At 39.6% G+C, this 13,722-nt stretch overlaps 1 protein-coding gene across 9 annotated transcripts in view; it reads right to left on the bottom strand.

The window, feature by feature from the left end:
• Positions 1 to 13,722, bottom strand: part of CACNB2 (calcium voltage-gated channel auxiliary subunit beta 2) — a 272,822-nt gene that overhangs the window by 8,613 nt on the left and 250,487 nt on the right. For all 9 annotated transcript variants that reach the window (XM_076331652.1, XM_076331653.1, XM_076331654.1 and 6 more), the window contains 3 exons: positions 6,304 to 6,455; positions 5,469 to 5,564; positions 3,943 to 4,128 (listed from right to left, as the gene is read on the bottom strand). In XM_076331652.1, coding sequence (XP_076187767.1) covers positions 3,943 to 4,128; positions 5,469 to 5,564; positions 6,304 to 6,455 — 434 coding nt within the window. The remainder of the gene's footprint in view (positions 1 to 3,942; positions 4,129 to 5,468; positions 5,565 to 6,303; positions 6,456 to 13,722) is intronic.

Raw genomic sequence — 13,722 nt, 5'->3', positions numbered from 1 at the left:
GTAATAACAAACCTACTCTTCACCAGCATAATGCTTTGAAATCACTGCAAAACGAACAAGTGGCATTATTTAACTCATTTGGGGGTTTCATTATATTAACCTGCTTTTACTCCCAAACCACAGCCAAAGACTTTTCAAGCTTAATTGCAAATTTTCAAGAAATAGTTTATGGTGAAATTCACATGAGGTGAAGAACGTCAAGACAAAATCATCTCTACTGGCACAATATTAAAGTAGGTTTCAACAGAGTTATAGACATTTGTTTGTGAGACTGTTCCGAATTTACCAAAGTTAGTCTAAAGTTTGCCCTCCTATGTTCAGAGTTGTCTAAAAATAAGGATGGCCTCCAGGGCAGCTCACGGACATATCTTCTTTCTGTCCTTCTGTTTTGTGGAAAAGAGCTAGAGGAAGGAGGAAATTTTGTCCTTCAGCCACAGACCCTGGCAGGTGGGTTTCCTAGCAACCCAAAAAGTAAAATGACAGAAAATTGGACAGGAACAAATCTGTATTTTATCAGAAACTTACAAAAAGCAACATATTTCAAATCAGTAATTTGATAAATTTGACAAATCTTCATTTTCTAAGACAACATTTTGTTCTGTAAACTTCCCAGTGACTAGCTGGGATGCTCCATGTGTTCCTAATTTGAAACAAATGGTAAAGATGAGAACAAGGTAACAGAAACAGCAGTCGAATTTCTTTTTTGTTCTTGTTTTTATGATTCTCAAGATGATTCTGATTTGTCAGAAAAGGAATGTAGTAATTGTAAACATGACTAGATGTGTTCAAGGTGAACAGAAATGACTCAACAGAGGTGAATTATAAATGAAATCAAGTGAAAAGCTAAAGAGTCTAAAGCAATGCCTGCTTTGGATGTGTAAACACATTTTTATTAGTTCACCACCATGACTGTTTTTAAGGCACATAAACTGGGCACACATGTGAAACCCTTTAATTCTCATATGGTCAAATGCCAAATATGTATGTACCTATATATAATCGTAACTAATAAAATCTGTCATTGCTGTGGTTTGAGAACAAATGCAAAATTTGAACCTGCTTTGAACGGAATGCTACTTTTACAAACTCGGATGCATCTTCTCTGCTATGACAAGTACGTGTGGAGGAGCACAATGAATAAATTTAGAACCAATACCAATACGCAATTTCAGAATAGCGTTAGGGCTATTGGGATTTCTGGGCAAATTCATTGACAGTAACTTTCCCTAAATATTACAGGGACACTGAGCTGGTAATGTTTGAATCTGGATTAGGGTCTGGTTTTGTGGTTCATAACCAAATTAGGGCTCCGATTTGGATTAGATTCCGCAGTGCAGGAATTTTATGGCCCAATCTCATAAGGTTTTTTGCCTAAAATGGAGAAAGTTTGAGATAAGCCCATTTCATTATTCAGGTTGTAATTTCAAAGAAGTAGGGGTTCTCGGAAAGAAGTTTAAGCAGTGTTGAAAGAGGAGAGAGAAGTCTCTGTCCACCGAGTCAGTTTGGCTTGCTCCCTATTTCCATCCAGCGGTCCCTAATCGCCTGCACTGTATGTGTGTGAGGTTGCTCCAGTCTTCTTTTTGGAATTAGCCAACTATTACCCTACAAGAGGAAACCTTAGAACAGTTGTCAGGACAGTTTGCTCCAAAGCTCTCCATCAGATAGACAGTAGGTGTATGGTCTTCACCGACTTCATTTCAAACAGTCCCAGGAGACCTCACACCTTCAAGCACCTCGTGCCATGTAATGCACGCAGTCAGCATCACGCTATAAAAATACCACTCTGGCAGCTGGCAACACAAATCTTTCATTACAATGTACACCCGGGACTGAAAAACCACAAAACCCAATTATGTCTCATGGCAAAAGGGTGCTGCGCTGGACCCAGGGCAGAATGACTCAAATGCTTTGCAGCATGGATGTGGGCCCTCCAGGCCAAATGGCTGGTGGCATGGTTTTTCTCTGCAGAGCAGTCCACAAAACCAACACAGACACAGACTTCTTCAAATAGAGGGTCTTAACACTTGCGAGAATGGGTTCAGCCACCGTGATTAGAAAATAAACCCACTCTATCCCAAATCCATGACAGGCTCAGGTTTGAGATGTCAGCTGAAAATGTATCATAGGAAAATGAAACAAAAGGAATGTAAAAGTTGTGTGTTCCATAAGGGACTCCCGTTGCTTCACACTTTTGGATTAGTAGACCTACAACAAACTGTGAAACTGCAAATACATTCTCATTTTTAGTCCTTAAAATAAAAATCTGTTAGTTTGTAAGGAGATAGCACAACATTCAGAAAAGTGTTATTAAAATTCTGTATAGTTCCTCCAGAGAATGTGGTTAATAAAATGAGTAAGTGAACTATAAATCCACACCCAAAAGGCATAAAAAAAACCTTGAGCAAAAAAATAAACATGTCTACAAAGCGAAGAAAATTTATCTAGCAAGTCTGCACACAACAATACTGAATTTCATACTCAGAAATTCTTCCAGCTCACAGTTTTTTCAGGGTGTTTCAGCTCTGAGGACAGAAAAAAAGGCAGAAATGAGCTATAGCTTACAGTCTCTTTTCCTGCAACTGCTTTTGAAAGCAAGGGGAGATACCCTGCGAGGTGGCTGAAGCAATTTTTCTTGTTAAAGAACAAACCTGTCAAGTCTGTGGTCTTCCAATGGGAAATAAATTCTTTGACACAAAAAATTGTTTTGCAAGACCATAAAAACAAAAAGCAAAATGTCGGCATTTTAATTTGGGTGGAGATATTTTTTTTTTCTTTGATTTTCTTAAAGGAGGCATTTTTCTTAGCAAAAGTTATGGATTTTAACTGACATAGGTATGTAACTTATGGGCATATATGGAACTTAGGTGGAAATTAGATGTAGTAAGCCATTACTTGAGCTGGGACAGATGTGTTTTAACCCCCACAGTGATCTTCTCGGCCTCAAGGCGTCACTCACTATTTATAATGGAGTAACATCTTTAAAGACCTCATTTCATGCCACACAACACATACAAAGGAGAGGATCTCCTTATGCTGAAAACCTTAATACAATTATACAAAGCAAAAGTTGAAGGAGAAAAGAGAGGACAAAATATGCCGAAAGCCACCAGGCAGGTCAGTGCAGAGGTGGGAATAAAGCTTCTTTTTCCCAGCTCGCTAGACAGCACCCTCGCTGTTCAGAACGTACTGCCTCTCAAGGTCTTTCTGCACAACGTGCAGCAGGACTCGGGTTTTATGTAAGAGTTTGGCTTGGAGGAAGTCTGGACTTTTCACAGCAATGGCCAATGAATAAAAGAAGAGAGGAAACACCGGAAGGGCCACTTTGCCCTTGAGACTTCACTAATACAGTCGGTCATTTTCGACCGCTACAACTCTATAGCCCGTGGGAAGATAGGAACAGATTCCCTCCAACATTTGTGGATCTGCTCTGTACGTAACCCAATTTGTCATGCAGGGCCTCTGGGGCTGGGATTTGCCTATTAGCGATAGTGTGCCCATCAGTCAGAGCGTTACCAGAGGCTGTAACGTGCATAGTATTAGCCCAGTTTTATTCCTCTAATTGGATTACATATGGCCAGCTATAAAAATGCTTGTGGCTGGTACACATATTACTGGCACAGTGGTGTCCTGGGCACAATGAAATCTTAAGTATTCCACTTCACATCACCATATGTTTTCAGTCAGGCTGGCTTAGTCCTTGGAATCAAAAGCAGCCCCCTAGTCAATACGCAAACACATGCTACTGTGAATACAATAGCAATAACAAAAACGTGCCTGTATTTGCCTTTTATACTGAAAATGGGTGAATGTCTACTGAAAAAGCTCTTACTCTATCAATAACAGTAAGACATATTCAGCATATTCTAGTATCAGACTACCACTGTGCTTTGGAAGAGGAAGAAGTTGATAGAAAAAAAAGAAGAGATGGCATAAAAACTGTACCTGTAAATTAATATTTGGACCTGGGCTAATAGGAAGAGTGGCTGTTGCAAGTGTGCGAGTGAGAAGCTGGTTAGGAGGATTGCTGCTAGGTGGATGTGTGGCCTTCCAGTAGGCTTCCAGATAGTCAGCAAGGTGCTCACAAGCATCTTCAAGCTGGTTCTCATCAAGAATTACATCGAACATTTCCTAATAAAGGAAAGGTTTTAGTGAGAATAACCACCAGCTAAAGGGAGATCAGCTAGAGACATGGATGTCCACACCTTCCATTCATCAAAAATGAACCACATTTCTAATACTTGTGTTAAGATATTTCACTGGTTTTGGGTTTTTTAATGCAATTGATACAAAAGACAGCAATCATAACTAGCACTAATGTTACACTTGCTAAAGCAAGTCCTCATGACTTCCACTTCTTCATGCACAGTCAATGAAGATAGGAAGAGGCAGCTTGAACAAATCTTAAAACTCAAATATCCAGAAAGAAAGGTTAAATATTGAAGTTTTTAGCTATTGGAATAAAATGGAATGGCAAGAAAAGGGATTCACTCCCCATATCTAGAATAACTAAGAGAAAACTAAGACAAACTGAGACCAATAACTAATAACAGTAAGAAACACAAGTAATACAGATCATCCAGTTTCCACATGTTGTACAAATATTAGGTAAGAGATTAGTCACACGGTCTAATTTTAGGCATCTAAAGTTAGGAGGCGAGTTTCCTCCGTTCCCTCCCTGGTCAGGGAGACAGAAGTCCTCCTGAAGGCGGCTTTGAGAGCCTACGCAGGTCTCTAGCATTCTTCATTGACTTCCTGGGGACCTGAGGAGACTAGTCTCTTAACTGAGATGCTTGAACTTAAATGATTAAAACATCCCACTCACTCAGCTCCGTAACTATAGCAAATTCCCATACCTGCAACTGAACTGAACCTTCATCTTCTGGTCTCTTACCCATACTCTTGACAGTTGAGTATGCAGGTAATAATGCTTGCCATGTTTAAAACACAGCTGGGGTTTCATCATCTCCACTTTATAGGTAGAAGTTGAAAGAATTTGCTTCAGTGCACCCCAACAGAAGAACTGCAGAGCTTTCAGCTACGCAGTACCCCACAGCTCTTTGCCAAAACTGTGACCAAGAACGCCAGCAGTGATGGACTGTGGTGACATACGCCCAAGGGGAGCTATCCAAACCACCGGCCTTACCCTAAACTGCCAGAGATAAAGCACAGTCACTAAGAGGGTTCATTTTTAGACCAATAACCCCAAAAGAATTATCGGGTAAAACAAATGCTCAGCTTGTTCAAGCGGTGAATGTACTCAGCACACATCCTAATAACTGCTTGTGACTAGGACTGTTTTTCCCTGCACCCTTGTGCAGACCCCAGAGACCTCAGGAGGCATTCTGCAAAAAAGCAATAGTGAAATATGGCCAGAAGAGGGCAAACATTCCCAGAAATTATGTAATTAACCTCATGCTTGAAAAGAAGGGCACCTTTCAAAGACAAGATGCAAATTAACAGTAACTCACGGGAGGACACTGTGCCAGTTTATCAGCTGCCACCATCTGAACATTAAGGTGTTTGGCCTGAGATTTCCCTCGAGATTTTATTAACCTCTGTAAAACCTGTGAAAAATAAGACATTGATAAAAGTGAGCAGGTTCGGACTTAATGTACATACATAACTACTTAAAACGTTTACATTAACTGTCCACTTGATCCGATCAAATTCTTCATTTGCTGGCTTCAGGAGCATTTCCCATGCTGTTTACATCCAGAACAAGCTAATTTTCATTTACTTCCCAACATCTCCTTTCCTGTTACAAGCACTAAAAAGTTCCCCTCCTGTTTTCCTCTGCTGCTTCTGGTTTTGTTTGTTTCTAAGTTGAAATACTTTAATTTCTCTCCTGAGTTCTCTTCCCATAATTTGTTCTTCTCTTTCAAGTGCCTCTTCACAAGGTCTGTGCAGGTTTTTTCACAGAATGAAAGAGTACATTACCAGGAGATGTTAAAGTTTACCAATCAGTCTGATATTCATTACGTGAAAATCTTTCTTTCATTTCTGTATTATTTTGATTTAACAAACTGTAAGCATTACTTACGTGATTGATACTAAAAGTGCAATCCCAAAGTGGTTTAAAAACACCACTGGAGCTACAGCATCTTTTCCAAAATAGGTTTTGGGAACACCAGAGCTAAGATAATTTTTTGATTAATAATATTTCATCATCCAGACGGAAGCAATAACAATATATAGCTCTGAACTTTAATGAGGACACGTGATTATCTGCATTTAAGTCCAAAAAAAAAGGAAAAAAAAAAAAAGAAAAGACTGAAACAGCATGAATGTCAGTAAAATATTTACCTTAGGAGAAGAAATCTTTACGTATACTATAATGGGAGCCAGAGAGGTTTTGCTTAGTTGAGCTGGGTGGTTAATGGTATCAGCATCAAGCACTACCAACTGCAGTGTCCTTGCTAATTCAAAAATCCGTTCAATTTCACTTTGAACTTCAGCTGCAGATAAGTAGAAAATTAAGAGTTATGAAAATATTAAAAGGCAATTAGTTTTAAGACATATAAAAATGTGGTATACTGGTGTGTTGCTCCTCCTCAGGTTGGTAGGATTTGTTAGCCATGCACGTCCCTGGCACGCTAGGGAAACGAATGCAACGTTAACAAGAGCGTTTTACCCCCGGTTTGTTGCCCTTGCAGGCAGCACTGTCTGCCTCTCTCACCTCCATCGCTTCCTGCAATCCCAGCCTGGAGAGATACTTTCTTACAAGACCCCAGTCCATGTATGTAAGAAAAAAAGAGGTAAGAATGCTTGCTGCATCACATGGTAATCTTACTATGCCATTAATTTCCTACATGTAAGTAATTTCAGCTCAGACTTTAATCTTACGTAGTAATCAATTTGCTCAAACTGGAGTGCCCGAGATAAGCATTAAGACGTGCTGAGGTGTCTATATTAGCAGAAGCTCCTGTTTTTCCATTTACTTCACCTTATCAAAGCTCTGGAAAAAAGTTTCCTTCACATACTGGCCTCAATATGGTACCATATTAAAAATTTGATTACTATGTGTAAAACACTTAAAAAAAAATTTCAATAATCCAAATAATGCTATGGTATCCTCCTCACAACCCCAGGAATTCTGGAAAGGTGATTTTCTCAGAAAAATCATCTTGTCTTCTGGTAACTCATGCTCCCAATTCCTCAGCACCCTGCCTGACTGGCAGTAGTTTCCAGGGCAAACCTCTCCAAGACAGATGGACTGCGTCCGCTTTCACAAGTGACATAGAAACTGCCTTCATTCCCAAATTAAACAAAACTAAATATTATAATAGCAAAATCATCCTTGAAATGGAATCACATTTTCCTGCTCAAATCTTGCTACAGGCTGACTTCACAGAGAAATTACAGAAGTTGGGTGATTTGTGTAAGTCTGTAAAGAAAGTTATAGAGCCAGACAAGACTGTAATTCATATAGGTTTCCCTTTAAAGGCTGTGCACACTCCATGAACCAAAACCAGATTAGATATCTAGCCCATTAAAAGTAAATATTAGAAGATAACCAACAGAAACTTAAATGTCAACAAGAGGTACCAAAAACTTATTTATTAGAGAGTTTCTTGAAATTACACTGTTAGCATTTTATCTATTACGCTGGCAGAAACATTACGTTTGCTTGAAAACACAGCCTATCTGATCTGGCTAGAGAGAGTTTTCTATAGCGAATGGTCTCTTTCAAGAAGTCTGAAGAGATGATTTTTGTTATCTTAGAATAGCAACTGAATAAAGTAGGTACCACGATAAGGTTGCAAAATTTCAAAGAGAGAGCAAAGCATCCCAGCTAGTCTCCATTTAGCTCAAAGTCTTTCAGTTCCAAAACAATAGTTGACTACTACGATCATTTTATAAATGAAGTAATATCTTAAATGGCCATCACAAAATCTATACACAATGCTCTCTACTGGAGAAGGTTGACATTGTTTTGGATCTATTAGAGATCACCTCCATCTGTTTGTAGTTATCTCCAATTTTGGCTGAGTACTTGCCAGTCTGTCTTTTACAGCAGAGAACATGGCGAGATGTGCACGGCGTGCTGGTATGACAAGCATCGGTGTGTGCTTTCCTGCTTGTCGATAAAAGCATTGTGGCCCAGCTGCTGTCTGAACTACATTTTTGAAGACAGAACTTCTGATGGTTCTTGGCACATCCACAATTACATTTTCTGCAACTTCCTTACCTAGAGATATTGTTGGAATGACTGAATACCATTGTCTCAGTGATTTAATAGAAGATAGTCAATAGTCTATCCCTAATTTAAGTCCAAATGACAACTAGAATAAGCATATCAGAGATAATTTGTCATACCGTTCTGATGATGAGTTTGAATTGCTTTCCTGCAATTTCAGACCAGGCTCAACACTTCAGTCAGTATAACAATATCAGTTAATGTATCATTTTAAGACCATTCCAGACTGCTAAAAACCCTTGTTCGAGACAATTTATAACCAGCAAAATCTGTCTTTTTGCCACTGCACCATAATTTTGTCTGGGGAAGCAGTATTCGTTACACTGCTGGAAGCACTTTTCTACCAGTATAGAATACATTTCTGTGAACTGGATTTCCTGCTATACTTTTTGAAACAACCCTTTGCCAGGGCAGAGTATGCCTCAGGGTATCTTCTATTGTGAAACATACCCAGGACAATAACTGGAGGTAACTATGGTCCTATGAACCAATAGTTTCCACCTGAGTCCAAAGATGGAGAGACATCTTTTCCATCGATTAAAAAGTATTTCAGTATTTATTTTTCTTAACTTGAGTATAGGAGAAAAGTTCAAGGAACTACACTGCATGGTTGATGAACTAGTATGTTGTGCCTCTACCTCTCCAGTCCAGAATGGATGGAAAAAATGCCACAGAGATTGCCGAAGAGGTCCTGATCTCCTGTCCCTGACAGGAGTACTTCCTTCAGCTTCTGGAAAAGCCTGCATTTTGCTTGCAATCTTCCTTGTATTCTAACTTTTTACTACACATAAGATTGTTGCAATTACTTAAATAATAGTAGCTTCTCTTACTAGATGACAAAGGCTTTATCTACTGCTGCAGCTTTGGTTTTCATTTTTATTTAGCATCATCTCTCAAAAACCAAATTCTATACCTATAAAAATTCTTTCCAACAAGAGACTCAACATAAATTTTCTCTCAGACTTTTGCCAAACTAAGCAAAGAACCCTAAATGTCATGTGGGGATAGTAACACAAATGTCATTGGTAGTTAAAATAAGGAGCTGAGATCAATGACAGTGTGGTATCTTCAAAGCCGCACAGTAATATCTTAGCAATCTTCCCACCTCCATGAATATATTCTATTTATAATCATGTCCCTTCTGATGTACTGGAGAGGCATAACAGTGAGGCTATAACACTTAACTCCAATAAATTATATTTGCCAATCATAATGAGAGGCATCAACATAATTAGATCTACTGTGACAATCATCATGAAACGATGGCAGCCCAGCTACAACACTCAAAACCAGAAATAAGCATCAAATTTTAAAGTGACCCTTACAATCTATTTGATATGGCCTCCTTGGTAATCAGAAAGGGAACATATTTTAAATGACAGGAGCACTCAACTATTTATTCCATACAATAGGAGGTCAACTCTAAGAAACAAGAAGTACACATCCCCAGACAACTTTAAATATTGCACATTTAAACTTACTCCCATATATTAATTCCAAATATCCCTACCATACCCTGAAATGAATAGAAATTCAGAGCAATGAGAGCACAACTAAATGGCTTATCCCGTTATGGGGCAGACAAATATTCTTTACACCAGTTGGATCTTACAAGTGAATTTCAAGCAAAAATCTTTTAACAGTTCATTACAACAATCTCTCCTAAAGTAAAGGCAAAGACGCAGCAACACTGCATTGCATCTATGTCAATTCACTAATAAGATAAACTATGATAGAATTTAGGGTCAAATACAATGCCATGGTAAAAGAACATTCTCTACACAGTTGGAGAAACACAACCCTCCTTCAAACCTCGGCAGAAAGCATCCATAGCACCCAGGAGTCATTGGGACACTCAACTTGACAGAGCAGCGGCTACATCAGCACTGTTTTAGGAAGACCCTGATGTAACTGCCCCAGAGGCAGTTTCATGATGGGGATGCAATGCAAAATGGCATGCTTCTGGCCTGCAAAGGCCAAATTAGAAACCACAAAATATTGCTTATACGCAGCAAAGAGGTTTTGATCTTCAGCAGGAACAGTGAAGTTCACATACCGTCAACTGAGTACCGTATGACTTTAATATCCTATTCAGTTTGATCTTGTCTACTTCTCTTTGGTATTGGTGGCACTGTTTTGTTCATAGAAACAGATTTGTAAATTATTACTTGGACTGCAACAGCCACAGAGACAAAGCGTTCTCTTTTTCTAAACAGAGCTCCTGATATTACAGATGTATAGCATGAAAAGAACATATAAAAATGATTAGCAGCACCTTACACAAATGGCTTTCAAATAATTTCATAAATTAAGGAGAACAGACATCAGTAGCAATGATTTTTCTTATGCTAATTCTTTTATGCAAGCACACTTACTTCAAAATGATTAATCACTAAATTCCACGAGCATAATTAAAGAAATAAGACGTTTAAAGCAGCCTCAAGAATTCCAAAACAAAGGCAAAGGAAACAAATGTGCTATATATCCCCAGTGCCTTAAAAGAACATAGAAAGTATTGCACCAAAAAAACAGCTGAGAAATGGACAAAGGTAATATCTGAAATCCAAGAAAATGAAAAAAGAAAAACAAAAAGGAAGTGATGATATTGAGTTGTGCCCACACACCTCTTGATTAAGAAGTAAATCACAAGTTTTCATAAGTTTAACTGACAGAATTCATATTTTAAATTTTAATTTGTGAGCACGTGTGTGTATACACATGCTTATATTGTGGGCAAAATCACCAAAGTGTCTACATTAGGTATCGCACTAACCAGAATGCTGGTACCTGGCTGCAGCAGGCTATTCCAAACTACATTAGATGCCTGTGCTTGCTGTAAACAAAGTGGAGAGAGACCAAGATGCTACCGAGGGTGATCCAGAAAGCTACATGGTGTGTGAGCAGTCTGGAGCAAGCCAGTAAGAAACCCCACATGTATGTAAGTACTTGGCCTCTTTCTTCTCATCTTGCCCTTTCCTCCCCTCAAGCACGAAGGTTGCTCTGGGTAGGCAGGGAGCTAACAGCGGGGTCATGCTGGACAGGGGACAGCTGGCTCCATCCCTTCCCCAGCCAGGGAGGTTCAGCCTCACGGTCTCCAGGCAGAATTAGGTGTCCCACCCCACACTGGTGGCAATGCTGGGGAGCAGAAGCCTCTGTGCCTCCCCTCCAGCATATCCAGCTAAGAAGAAAAAAGTCTTGGAGGGGAACATAAACAAGTAATAGGGAATAAATGCTCTAGCTTAGTCCTCAGGCAATGGGCCAGAAGACACCTGGATTACAGGTGCTTTAATCAAATTTCTAACATAAATGTAGTTTTGTGAATATACTTATATTTCCCTGGTCTCAACCAATTCCCTTAGCCACTAGCTTGTTACATAAAAAGGGGAGGGTGGGAGTGGGAGGATGACAATATTTTCCAGGGAAAGTGGCTGCATGTGTTACTCATGCCTAACAGATGGGGCTCCTGAGAGGGATAAGGCAGAAAGGAGAGGAGCATGTCTGCTGCTCCGCCTGGCACTCACGTCTGGGCTCTGCTGAAGGGGAGCTGTGGGGTGAGGCGCTGCAGGAAAACAGGGGTTTCCTCTTTCTGCCTGCTGATGCTCAGTTTAGACAGAATTCAGATAGCCTTGAATGTACACACATGTCCAAGTGGTATTTACAGGTACAATGCGATGTTTGGAAACCTCAATGTAACCAAGATCTATTTATGATGGACTAACATCTCCTGAAATGCAATACTGTAATTATGTGAAAATATACAACAGATAGTGTCATTTAAAAATACTAAATAGCACATGAAAATGTCTACTTCCTCCCCTATTTCTCTGGACTAGCAAAACAGTAGTGTTCATGGAATGATGCTTCTTATGCCAGGTTTAAACTGGAAGTAAATTTTAACAGCCTATGACTAGAAAAGCTTGAAATCAGCGGATTGCAGCACAAACACGAGTGGATAAGCACTGCCCAGGGGAGAGCTGCACTGAGGCAACTGCACCAGGTAGAACCGCAGCTGCTCCAGAAGGTGCCGTGCAGCAGCATAGCACTGCCATCCATCATTAAGCTCCCCTACACTCTGTTAGTGACTAATTGGGATAGTAAGACTGGGCAAAGAAGCAGTCTAACATTTATTTTGCCCAGGGGACCAAGCAAGTATTTCTGCATAGTTCATAATGGATATCATCACGTCAGGCTGGCACTAACTTGGGTATTTCTGCACCACGCCTCATTACTCAGCGCGTTCCTATAGGCTTTTACAGCTCTGGTCCATACACAGACACTAGGTAAGCGTTCCCTAGGTTTGTTGTTTTATTCAGAACAAACATAAATACAACTGCTCAGCCTTTCTCACAGATACAATGTGGAATCACTCCATCGCTGGCTATTCAACCTCTCCTGTTGATGCTGTGCCACTCAAAAAACATTTGCGCATTCACTGAGTGGGAGAGACACTGACTCTGCAGCCTGATGCTTAGAGTGGGAGGCAAAACACGTGGATTCCAGTTCTATCTCCAGGGAAATTTTAATTATTACGCAAAGTGTGTAAGACTTAGCAGGACCGACTGATGACCATCATAAAGGTGATCATAGCCCTGTCGTGGTGATGGAAATTATGAGTTCATGCCTCTGTTAGCAGAGAACAGAAATGAACCCAGACTTCTTGGCATTCTGGATGAACAATCCAAACCCTTAGCCTTGGATAAAATGAGGACACAGACACCAACTTTTATCAGTTCCATGCGCCTAGGAGAAAGAAAAAATACTGGATCAATTCAACCTACAGGTGTGAATAGTTTTAAGGGAAGCAAACTGTATTCTTAAGCAAACAGCTAACTTGCTAAAAATATTTAATTCACCTATCCAGGTACCTTAGTTATTATACAGATATCTGTGACCTTAAAAATTATTCTAACACATTGCTATATTGCTTTGTCTCTAGCACATGCTTTGTTTCAAGTTATAAATCATATGTATTTCAGTGCAGTACCATTACAAAATATAGTGATGTGTTGCTGAGAGCTATCTCTAATTTACAAAAATCAAGAATTATTTTTTTTTCTCCTTATGTCCTTTGGAAGCACTCAGGAAGTTTCATTAAAATACTTTGCTAATACTGTATCAAAAAAGTATTCGTAAGTTAGAATATTGGACAGTTAGTACCAAACTTCTAAGGCAGAACTACCTGGAGAATTCATTAGAGAGACTCTGACCTTAGATGTTAACAAAAACAAGGCTGGGCCAGCAGGATAAAAGACCATTTTGAGACATGTGAGGCTGATAAATTATAACAGGTTCAGGATCTTCATGCCACTCCTTCCCCATCTGTGTGTAAGAAGATGTGTAGCCACATCCTCATGATAATCGAAAAGCTCTTGGCTGCTATATTACAGCATTCTGGTTCAAGGCAGCTTCAAGTTTAGCAGATTACTTTACCATATCTGAGGATCTAATGCCTGCAATTGAGAGTTCTGGACATTTGTCCCAGCTATCTTCAAGATAAATTATAAAGGGACAATCAGGATTTTCCA

The sequence above is a fragment of the Aptenodytes patagonicus genome, chromosome 2, assembly GCF_965638725.1.
Source record: "Aptenodytes patagonicus chromosome 2, bAptPat1.pri.cur, whole genome shotgun sequence".
NCBI classification, from domain to species: domain Eukaryota; kingdom Metazoa; phylum Chordata; class Aves; order Sphenisciformes; family Spheniscidae; genus Aptenodytes; species Aptenodytes patagonicus.
The sequence above is the reverse complement of the archived record's forward strand: the minus strand, read 5'-3'. Positions and strand labels throughout refer to the sequence as shown.